Source organism: Eretmochelys imbricata, chromosome 14 (assembly GCF_965152235.1).
Source record: "Eretmochelys imbricata isolate rEreImb1 chromosome 14, rEreImb1.hap1, whole genome shotgun sequence".
Lineage (NCBI taxonomy): Eukaryota > Metazoa > Chordata > Testudines > Cheloniidae > Eretmochelys > Eretmochelys imbricata.
Genome location: NC_135585.1, coordinates 42943 through 55006, shown reverse-complemented (window position 1 = coordinate 55006; position 12064 = coordinate 42943). Strand labels below are relative to the sequence as shown.

At 41.2% G+C, this 12064-nt stretch overlaps 1 protein-coding gene across 3 annotated transcripts in view; it reads right to left on the bottom strand.

Moving 5' to 3' along the window:
- The window catches only part of CSNK1D (casein kinase 1 delta), a 68041-nt gene that overhangs the window by 31851 nt on the left and 24126 nt on the right, over nucleotides 1-12064 (bottom strand). For all 3 annotated transcript variants that reach the window (XM_077833000.1, XM_077832999.1, XM_077832998.1), the window contains exons 2-5: nucleotides 8920-9030; nucleotides 7550-7698; nucleotides 6804-7032; nucleotides 5819-5989 (exon numbers count right to left, since the gene is read on the bottom strand). In XM_077833000.1, the coding sequence (XP_077689126.1) occupies nucleotides 5819-5989; nucleotides 6804-7032; nucleotides 7550-7698; nucleotides 8920-9030 (660 nt within the window). The remainder of the gene's footprint in view (nucleotides 1-5818; nucleotides 5990-6803; nucleotides 7033-7549; nucleotides 7699-8919; nucleotides 9031-12064) is intronic.

The following is a 12064-nucleotide window of genomic DNA, read 5'->3' as shown; positions in this document are numbered from 1 at the left end:
GGTGCTCGTTAAAAAAATAATGCGTCAATTAAATTTGTGACTGTACTCCTTCATGGGAGAATTGTATGTCTCCTGCTCTGTTTTACCTGCATTCATTTCATGTTATAGCAGTCTCGATGATGACCCAACACATGTTCGTTTTAAGAACACTTTCACAACAGATTTGACAAAACACAAAAGGCACCGATGTGAGATTTCTAAAAGTAGCTACAGCACTTCTCCACGTGGGCACCAATGATACTGCCAAGAATGACCTTGAGCGGATCACTGTGGACTACGTGGCTCTGGGAAGAAGGATAAAGGAGTTTGAGGCGCAAGTGGTGTTCTCGTCCATCCTCCCCGTGGAAGGAAAAGGCCTGGGTAGGGACCGTCGAATAGTGGAAGTCAACGAATGGCTACACAGGTGGTGTCGGAGAGAAGGCTTTGGATTCTTTGACCATGGGATGGTGTTCCATGAAGGAGGAGTGCTGGGCAGAGACGGGCTCCACCTTACGAAGAGAGGGAAGAGCATCTTTGCGAGCAGGCTGGCTAACCTAGTGAGGAGGGCTTTAAACTAGGTTCACCGGGGGAAGGAGACCAAAGCCCTGAGTTAAGTGGGAAAGCGGGATACCGGGAGGAAGCACAGGCAGGAATGTCTGTGAGGGGAGGGCTCCTGCCTCATACTGAGAATGAGGGGCGATCAGCAGGTTATCTCAAGTGCTTATATACGAATGCACAAAGCCTTGGAAACAAGCAGGGAGAACTGGAGGTCCTGGAATAATGTCAAGGAATTATGACGTGATTGGAATAACAGAGACTTGGTGGGATAACTCACATGACTGGAGTACTGTCATGGACGGTTATAAACTGTTCAGGAAGGACACGCAGGGCAGAAAAGGTGGGGGAGTAGCACTGTATGTAAGGGAGCAGTATGACTGCTCAGAGCTCCGGTACGATACTGCAGAAAAACCTGAGTGTCTCTGGATTAAGTTTAGAAGTGTGAGCAACAGGAGTGATGTAGTGGTGGGAGTCTGCTATAGACCACCGGACCAGGGGGATGAGGTGGATGAGGCTTTCTTCCGGCAGCTCACGGAAGCTACTAGATCGCATGCCCTGGTTCTCATGGGTGACTTTAATTTTCCTGATATCTGCTGGGAGAGCAGTACAGCGGTGCATAGACAATCCAGGAAGTTTTTGGAAAGCGTAGGGGACAATTTCCTGGTGCAAGTGCTAGAGGAGCCAACTAGGGGGGGAGCTTTTCTTGACCTGCTGCTCACAAACCGGGAAGAATTAGTAGGGGAAGCAAAAGTGGATGGGAATCTGGAAGGCAGTGACCATGAGTTGGTTGAGTTCAGGATCCTGACACAGGGAAGAAAGGTAAGCAGCAGGATACGGACCCTGGACTTCAGGAAAGCAGACTTTGACTCCCTCAGGGAACGGATGGGTAGGATCCTCTGGGGGACTAACATGAAGGGGAAAGGAGTCCAGGAGAGCTGGCTGTATTTCAAGGAATCCCTGTTGAGGTTACAGGGACAAACCATCCCGATGTGTCGAAAGAATAGTAAATATGGCAGGTGACCAGCTTGGCTTAACGGTGAAATCCTAGCAGATCTTAAGCATAAAAAAGAAGCTTACAAGAAGTGGAAGGTTGGACATATGACCAGGGAAGAGTATAAAAATATTGCTCGGGCATGTAGGAATGAAATTAGGAGGGCCAAATCGCACCTGGAGCTGAAGCTAGCGAGAGATGTCAAGAGTAACAAGAAGGGTTTCTTCAGGTATGTTGGCAACAAGAAGAAAGCCAAGGAAAGTGTGGGCCCCTTAATGAATGACGGAGGCAACCTAGTGACGGAGGATGTGGAAAAAGCTAATGTACTCAATGCTTTGTTTGCCTCTGTCTTCACGAACAAGGTCAGCTCCCAGACTGCTGTGCTGGGCATCACAACATGGGGAATAGATGGCCAGCCCTCTGTGGAGAAAGAGGTGGTTAGGGACTATTTAGAAAAACTGGACGTGCACAAGTCAATGGGGCCGGATGAGTTGCATCCGAGAGTGCTAAAGGAACTGGCGGCTGTGATTGCAGAGCCATTGGCCATTATCTTTGAAAACTCGTGGTGAACGGGGGAAGTCCCGGATGACTGGAAAAAGGCTAATGTAGTGCCAAGCTTTAAAAAAGGGAAGGAGGAGGATCCTGGGAACTACAGGCCAGTAAGCCTCACTTCAGTCCCCAGAAAAATCATGGAGCAGGTCCTCAAAGAATCAATCCTGAAGCACTTACATGAGAGGAAAGTGATCAGGAACAGTCAGCATGGATTCACCAAGGGCAAGTCATGCCTGACTAATCTAATCGCCTTCTATGATGAGATTACTGGTTTCGTGGATGAAGGGAAAGCAGTGGATGTATTGTTTCTTGACTTTAGCAAAGCTTTTGACACGGTCTCCCACAGTATTCTTGTCAGCAAGTTAAGGAAGTATGGGCTGGATGAATGCACTATAAGGTGGGTAGAAAGTTGGCTAGATTGTCGGGCTCAACGGGTAGTGATCAATGGCTCCATGTCTAGTTGGCAGCCGGTGTCAAGTGGAGTGCCCCAGGGGTCGGTCCTGGGGCCGGTTTTGTTCAATATCTTCATAAATGATCTGGAGGATGGTGTGGATTGCACTCTCAGCAAATTTGCGGATGATACTAAACTGGGAGGAGTGGTAGATACGCTGGAGGGCAGGGATAGGATACAGAGGGACCTAGAAAAATTGGAGGATTGGGCCAAAAGAAATCTGATGAGGTTCAATAAGGATAAGTGCAGGGTCCTGCACTTAGGACGGAAGAACCCAATGCACAGCTACAGACTAGGGACCGAATGGCTAGGCAGCAGTTCTGCGGAAAAGGACGTAGGGGTGACAGTGGATGAGAAGCTGGATATGAGTCAGCAGTGTGCCCTTGTTGCCAAGAAGGCCAATGGCATTTTGGGATGTAGAAGTAGGGGCATAGCGAGCAGATCGAGGGACGTGATCGTCCCCCTCTATTCGACATTGGTGAGGCCTCATCTGGAGTACTGTGTCCAGTTTTGGGTCCCACACTACAAGAAGGATGTGGAGAAATTGGAGAGAGTCCAGCGAAGGGCAACAAAAATGATTAGGGGTCTGGAACACATGACTTATGAGGAGAAGCTGAGGGAACTGGGATTGTTTAGTCTGCAGAAGAGAAGAATGAGGGGGGATTTGATAGCTGCTTTCAACTACCTGAGAGGTGGTTCCAGAGAGGATGGTTCTAGACTATTCTCAGTGGTGGAAGAGGACAGGACAAGGAGTAATGGTCTCAAGTTGCAGTGGGGGAGGTTTAGGTTGGATATTAGGAAAAACTTTTTCACTCGGAGGGTGGTGAAACACTGGAATGCGTTGCCTAGGGAGGTGGTGGAATCTCCTTCCTTAGAAGTTTTTAAGGTCAGGCTTGACAAAGCCCTGGCTGGGATGATTTAATTGGGTATGGGTCCTGCTTTTGAGCAGGGGGTTGGACTAGATGACCTCCTGAGGTCCCTTCCAACCCTGATATTCTATGACCCAAGGTTTAAGAATCTGAAGTGTCGTCCAAAATCTGAGAGGGATGAGGTCTGGAGCATGCTTTTAGAAGTCTTAAAAGAGCAAGACTCTGATGCAGAAACTACAGAACCCAAACCACCAAAGAAGAAAATCAACCTTTTGCTGGTGGCATCTGACTCAGATGATGAAAATGAACATTCATCAGTCTGCACTGCTTTGTATCGTTACCAAGCAGAACCCATCATCAGCATGAAAGCATGTCCTCTGTAATGGTGGTTGAAGCATGAAGGGACATATGAATCTTTAGAAAAGGAATTCTCAAATGGTGGGTTGTGACCACTCAGGTGGTCGCGAGGTTATTACGTGGGAGGGTTGCAAGCTGTCAGCCTCCATCCCAAGCCCCACTTTGCCTCCAGCATTTATAATGGTGTTAAATATGTTTAAGAGTGTTTTTAATTTATAAGGGGGAGGGGGGGTCGCACTCAGAGGCTTGCTATGTGAAAGGGGTCACCAATACAAAAGTTTGAGAACCACTGCTTTAGCACATCTGGCACGTAAATATCTTGCAACACCAGCTACAGCAGTGCCATGCGAATGCCTGTTCTCACTTTCAGGTGACATTGTAAACAAGAAGCAGGCAGCATTATCTCCTGAAAATTGTAACCAATCTTGTTTGTCTGAGTGACTGGCTGACCAAAAAGTAGGACTGAGTGGACTTGTAGGCTCTAAAGTTTTACATTGTTTTATTTTTTAATGCAGTTATTTGTCTGTACGTAATTCTACATTTGTAAGTTCAACTTTCATGATAAAGAGATTGCACTACAGTACTTGTATGAGATGAACTGAAATATACATTTTTTTTACAGTGCAAATATTTGTAATAAAAAATAAATATAAAGTGAGCACTGTACACTTTGTATTCTGTGTTGTAACTGAAATTAATATATTTGAAAAAGTAGTAAACATCCAAACGTATTTAAAATAAATAGTATTCTATTGTTAACAGCACGATTCATTTTTTTAATTGCTTGACAGCCCCAGTATATATACACACACACACTAACTATAACTCTGAATATTCTTGTTACACATATAACAAGAATATTCAGCGTTATAGTTAGTGTGTGTGTGTATATATATACACACACACACACACACTAGGGCTACACCCTCTATGCAATACATTAAATTATACATACACACAGTGGCAGAGTTAACGTTCCTTAAGAACTTTAGACTGCAAGATTCCCATTTTTTATATTTTCAACCATAATGTTGCATTCACATTGTATTTAATTTTAAGGAAACAAAGCTGACAACTTGAATGGTACAGAGAAGATAGATCAGGATCTTCTGTTGCCTCTTGTAACACAAGAACAAAGGGACATTCAATTAAATTGAAAGGTGGCAAAAGTCAAAACATATGAAAAGAAATATCTTTTTCACACAACTCCAACTGTGGAAGTGTCACCATAGGCAGTTGTTGAGGCCAAGAACTTAGCAAGATTCAAAGACTGGACATTTATACGGCTAACAAAAATGTTCACATTTTTAGTTAATGATAAAACAAACTGTGGAAGAGATTAAACCTTGTGTGTCAGGGTTTAAATCAATTTTTAACTGCCGGAGATTAGGAAGATAACTAAATTTTGGGGGGGGAACAGGCAGCGTGACTGGGCAGATCAAATGTGGGGGAAAACACCGGCCTAATGTAAGGTTTCTTGCATTTTCCTCTGAGGCATTTGGTGTTGGCCACTGTCAGAGACAGGATACTGGATCAGATGGATCATATAGTCAATCCAGTATGGTAATTTCTATTCTCCATGTTCCCAAGTACAGCAGGTACTATTGGTGCATCTGACTTTGCAATCCAGCCTATTCAAACAAAGGGATGAAAACCTTGAACTGGTCAACTCCTATAAATAATTATTTTTGTCTATCTTCATACAGCACAGCATTTTTACAAGAGCACAAAGTATGATAAAAGTACAGAGTCAGGAGACCTGGAGAGACCGCTTTCAATCCCAAAGTCCCAGTGAATACACATTCAAAAAAAATATAAAATTGAAGGTGAGGAGAGCTGGTCAAGGGACAGAGAGGGGTCCTGACAAGCAAGTGTGATGTCCATGTACATAAACATTTAGCCCATCATGGAGTTTGATATGCCTATTTATGAACAGATGTCAAAGTAATCACTAAATTAATATAGCTTAAAACTTAAATAGCAATAGAACCTACTATTCAATGTCAAGTAAAAAAAAAAAAAAGCTAACTTTGTCAATACACCATCAAAAGGATAACTTACAAGGATATCCTTTACACAAAACCTCAATGGGTGTAGACATTTTCTTTTCACTGATACGTTCATATTTCTGTCTTTTTGTTGCTGCCTTCAGTCCCTGCCATGGGAGGGAGCCCAGGTTAAAATACATCAGTACATAGCCCAAGGACTCCAAGTCGTCTCTGCGAGACTGCTCTACAAGAGTATAAAAGTGGAGTTGTTAGATTTGATGTTCTGATGTGAAGGTACAAAAATGTTTATGCCACAAACTGTCACTGAAAGCCTTACAAATACATAATATATGGCTAAAGGTCAGTAAGTCCATCTTAAATTTGCCAATAATTAGAAACAGTTATCCCTCTTGCAGTTATGCAAAAACTTGCTAATTCCTTGGAACCATTAGTTTCCTGCTTTTATTCCTACCTGCAGACATAAGCCTAAAGAAATCACACACATAAGCCCAAGTTAACCACCCCCACTATTGTTATTTCTTTTCTTTCTTCCTGAGATTCAGGGTTTCAACATCTTAAACTCTATTGGGAGGATGGCCAGAAATGAGATAGGGGTATTATGTCAGAAGGTGTTAAATGGTTCTTATCAATCAGTTATTTGATTTATAGACAATTGCAGAGGTGTCTGAATTTGTGGCTCTGCTAAATAGGAGGCAGGGACTCTGTGTGCCTCTCCTCCCCCCACATTTGCACCCTTTCAGTTTTCTAATTTCCCCCCCAAACATCAACAGGGTTCTGCATATTGTTGCCTGAAATATTTCCTGAAATTTTGGAATTTATTGGATGCAGCATTCAAAAGTTATTGCATGACAAATAGGCAGCATCAAGTTGAGTGTAAGCCTTGCAAGCTCAGCCAATAGTACATATCAATGCACCAGCTACAAAAGAATTATCTGCTTGCTAAAAGGATTTATCCAGACTGTATATTTCATTAACTGAATACTCAAAATGACAGATACATATTTTGCTAGACAGAAAGCAATCTTCCTCCAGCTCACCAATTCCAAGATGAGTGTTTATAGATGCATAACGGGCAGTTCCTGTTAAGTTTTTATTTTCACGATATGGAATGTGCTGGTGAGTTCGAGCATCCCGATACTTCTTGGCTAACCCAAAGTCTATTATGTAGACCAGATTGCCTTTCTTTCCCAGACCCATCAGGAAGTTATCAGGTTTTACATCTCGGTGGATGAAGTTCTTAGAGTGGATATATTCAATTCGACTAATCTAGATACAGAGAAGAAATTAATTCAAGAGACATTGTGCATGAATTTCTGTTACTAGAAACAGTCTTAAAAACAAATTTCTTTACCTGTTTATCATTTAAAATATCAGATTATTAAAAGAAATGGATTTTACAAACAGCTTACTTTTCACTATATTGTTTTCATATCTTTCTCCAGTTCCCTCACCTTAGTAAATTTCACGTTTGTTTCTACTCAGCTTCGCTTTCTGGCTCTTTTGCACTAGCACAATGTAACAATGTCTAGATAGTAAACAATTCAGAAGAATATTTAAATTCCAATAAAAACTGTTTTAATTTAAACATTCATCAAAATTATTGATTTAAAGTTTTGCATTTACAAAAATAAACCTAATTTTGAGTGTTACAACCTTTAAAAGAGATCACAAACCCCACCCACCTCTGAATTCCTGAAAAGGGATATAGCTGAGTAAACGCTCTTTGAAAACCTTAATATGACAAGTAGATTTCATCATCAAAAGCGTGAAAGCAATTTCCTACCATTTGGTCAGCAAGCAACAGGACTGTCTTCAGACTGAATTTCCTTGAACAAAAATTGAATAGATCTTCAAGGCTTGGTCCCAACAACTCCATCACCATTACATTATAGTCTCCTTCAGCTCCACACCATTTAATTGTGGGAATACCCACTAGAACAGAGAAAAATAGTTTATTCACAGTGCTTTTCATCTGAGTTTCTATAGGTCATGAACATGGATCTTCAAGACCCTTAAAATAGATTTAAAAAACACATTATTCTGTAAAATTTTAAATATTCCCAATGAAGGCTATTTTGTGTTTCCAGTGATGTATAATATTTTACACTATGTAAAGGATTTTTGAGAACATAAACCTAAGATTCTGCAGAAGGACTAACAAAATTTCTAACAGGAGATATCTAAACTTACATCCTCCTCTTTCAAAAAAAAAGAGCTGACACACATATTATGCTTAGCATGTAATCCCATACATTGGTGCTTTGTTGGATCAGGGCCTTAGACAACATTTCATATATTCATACAGTCCCTATAAGGGGGTAAATAGCTCCATTATACAGGTGGGGAGCCTGTGACAAGTAAGTGACGGAGGCAAAGTGACAGAGTGTGCTTGTCAGAACAAGCTTTAGAACTCAATTTCCTGGTTTCCAGAACCATGATCATGTCACAATAAAAACATTTATCTGGGCTTAGTGTTTGAAATGGATTGTATTTATTTATTTAAGGCAGTTAACAATAAAACTAAGTTAACTATATGTTTAGGCCCCAAACCTCTGTTGGGATCGGCTAGCATAATCCTCTGTGCTGGGGCAGCATTCCACTGAAGTCAATAAGACGTCAGTATTTTTACCTACCATAGGACGGCATGTGGTGGCTACTAAAATTCATGTCCTACTCTGCTACTCCTCGTCTTAGGAGGTCAAAATTATTTAAGAAGTGAGGGAATTCTCCCAGTCTAGTTCTAAGAAGCTAAAAACACAGAAGTGAGAATACTAGCAGTTGGCATCTTTAGTTATTTTTTTTTTCTGTTTATATAAATTTGTGTTCTGTCTGAAGGTAATTTTTGGAGGTAAAAACTTGACATTTTATAAAAATTCAAAATATTTAAGATGGAAGAACATCAGAAAAATTTAAAAGCTGAGAACCATCTCTTTTAAACTTTTAAAAAACTGAACATAGAAAAGGATCTAAATTTTAACATTTTTCTGAGTTGTGTTGACTAGATTAGTGAATGGTAGTGTTGGGGGCAAATCCTCGAACACAGAAAAACTGAAGGAAACCTCCCTCATCTCCAAAAGGGAACCTGAACACTAACGTATCTGATATCTATGAACACAGACAAAAATACTCTTATTAGCAGAAACTTAAGTTTACCTCCTCCCTGCATCATTTTGTAGATTTTACTCTCTATGTGGAGCTGAGGATGCTTGGTTTTCACACATTCCAATTTGATGGCAACCTCTTCACCGGCAGCAATGTCTGTTCCTAAAAACAGAAAAGGACAATCGATATAGAAAAGCAAGATATTTCTTTCCAAATGTGTTTCCTGTATGGAAATTGATAATTTCAATTAAACAAGACACTGACAGACTGTTCTATAATGATCATATGACAGACTGACAATATCCTGAGTGAACCTTATGGAATTAAAATAAACTTTACGGAATAAAGTTAAACCGTATTGAGTTAGGGTTAACATTTTTGGAGTACATTGTATTAAAAATGCTATTGTATATGTGTTATTGTGGCACTGTATGTACCTTCTCTAATAGGGTGGGGGATGCTAATCTAGTTCCTCCATTATTTGTCCTTTGAAGCAATACCATGGAGAGGTACCCATATACTAGTTCAAACTGGATTCTCCATTAACCAAGAGACAACTAAAGGGTTTTTGGATAAATAGGCTGGTTATAAACTGGCCCATGGCAGAGGACCCCAATCCTTAGGGTAGGGTTGGAAGGACTTGGCCTACTGAGGCCTCATGAGACTGGGTGCTTATTCTGAGCTGAAGCTGTGATGAACTGGTAACCACAAAGAATCCTATGGGGTTGGGGGGCAGAGGTTGTTGAAGGACTGCTCCTGCCAGAATCTAAATTAGGGTGAACCTTGGTAAGCTTATTAACGTTCATATAGGTTTTTTTTATTGTCTTCTCTGTAATGCTTTTTAACTTAAGAATAATGTGGGCTTGAATAGGAAGTGCTGTGTGGTACCTCATAACTTTAGCAATTGCACCTGTTAACTGTTTCTGAAGAGAAAGCAAGCAGATGTTCTTGGGAAACCTGTCTGTGCTGGGAACAACAGTGAAGGCAGGAACTTCCCATTCTTGGTTCTGGTATTACTACAGTTTCTACCCCAATATTAGAAGTGTCAGTGTATAACTGAAATGTTTTATCAAAATTATGTTGGATCAAAACAGGCCTTTTCTTTGTAAGGTTCATTATGGAAGTAACAACACTATGGAAGTAACATCACTGAATCCCTTTACAAACCCAAGGTAAAACTTGGTTAGACCAATAGTAGATTGGATCTGCTCTTGCAGCATAATTCCTGTATGTTTCATATTACCTTGCCATGAGCCAATGAAAATAGCTAATTTACTCATACAAGCTCTGGCAAATGTTTGGAGCCCAATTAACATCAAGTCAATGTAGATATTAATGTTCTCCATAGCATAGGAATCTTGGCATTTAGCCAGGAAAGCAATATGGTAATGTGCCTCAGTTTCCCTTTTTATACAGCACATTAGATCTGAAATGTCTTTTCTGCTGAGATAAATTCCAAGACTGGTTATAGGCACTAGCTTTGAAATATCAGTATCACAAGGCCTTTTAACATAAAGTGTGTTCTTATGTATCACTCTTAATGTGTTCAAGGGTTTTTCCAAAAGATTAGGCACATCATATATTTTTACAGTTCTTGGTATCAGCCACACATTAGTTACAAGAGTTAACATTAGCATTAATATTAACATCAAATCTATTATAAGCATATATTTACAAACATTTTTGTTATGCCATGCCTTTGGCTCAATACCATTGGGGTTTTGGCATTTTAGGGTTAACCTGTGGCTTCCATTTGCAAGACTAAGTTTTTTCCTTCCTCCCTGTTCCAGAGGGTCAAAATCTGAGCTCTCTTGTGTAACAGAATCCATTGGCTGGCTGGGTATGTCCTCTTTGCTAACAGCTACAGGTAAGTCTTTCTCCCCTCAGTCAGTCAGGTAATTTACAACAACGGACACTAGCTTGTTTACTCATTTTCAGATTCTTAACCTTTACCAATTCCAAGGCTGGACTCAGTCTTAAAGAGATACCATTCATTTTCACTAGCACGTTGGAAGGACAAAAGAACCTTGAGTCTATTACCAACCTCTGCTTTCACATGGAATCAGATGTTGAGTCCACTTTGGCCAGGGCTACACTGCGGGGGAGTTTGAACTAAGATACGCAACTTCAGCTACGCGAATAGCATAGCTGAAGTCAAAGTATCTTAGTACGACTTACCTGGCCATCCTCACGGCGGCAAGTCAACCGCAACGCCTCCCCCGTCAACTCTGCTTACTCCTCCTGCTGAGGTGGAGTACAGGCGTCGATTCGGGGATCAATTTATCGCGTCTAGATGTGACGCGATAGATCAATCACTACCCGCATATCCGGCGGGTAGTGTAGACGTACCCTAAGAGACTACAAGACATATCCAAAGTATCTCGAGATGAGAGTTTACCTGCCATCCACTGTATTTGAGAGATTAACAGCACTGCTGTCCTGCTCTGTAGATTCAGCTACCCAGCCCTCCCTCTGAACCTGAGACAGAAACTGTTCATTTATAGAATCAACATGGAGACATTCCTGTCCCAACAACATTATCCTCCCAACAAGTTGGTTATCATAGGGCTGGTCGAATTCCCTTACAATCTTCATTCCATTTAAAACATTCTCAAAGCTATCCACACTGTTAGTGGGTAACACAGTTAAACCAACTTCATGCTCTCCTTGTGCACTGGTCATGATATCAACCTGATTAAACAGAGTTGTCATATCTTTACTCAGCAACACACTAGGAACAGGCAAAACAGAAGCACCAGAATTGCCTGGTCCCTGGACTTTGTTATGACTATAACTGGATATGACCTAGTTACAATGTCATTCTCCCTAGGAACAAACTTAGGAACATTCCCTTCCTGAGCTTCAGTTGAATCCAGAACCAACTCTGGTACAACTGATAAATTTTCAACCACCATAGGTTGACAGGCTTCAGACAAAGAGCTAGAGAGAGACACTTTTGCAGCAGGCACACTGCTATTCTTAACAGACAAACAATTGGAGAGATCCTTTCCTTGTCCCAGCACCCATGGCTGATTTCACACACATACGTGGAAAGTGAGACAGCTTCCTTAACAGGCAAGTTGCCACTCCCAACAGATGCTCTTCTCCACAGATAGTGTCTCATTATACTGAGCTACTTTAAGCAAATCACTTTTACCTTGTTCAGGCTCACTTTCACAACCTTTACTAGCCAACA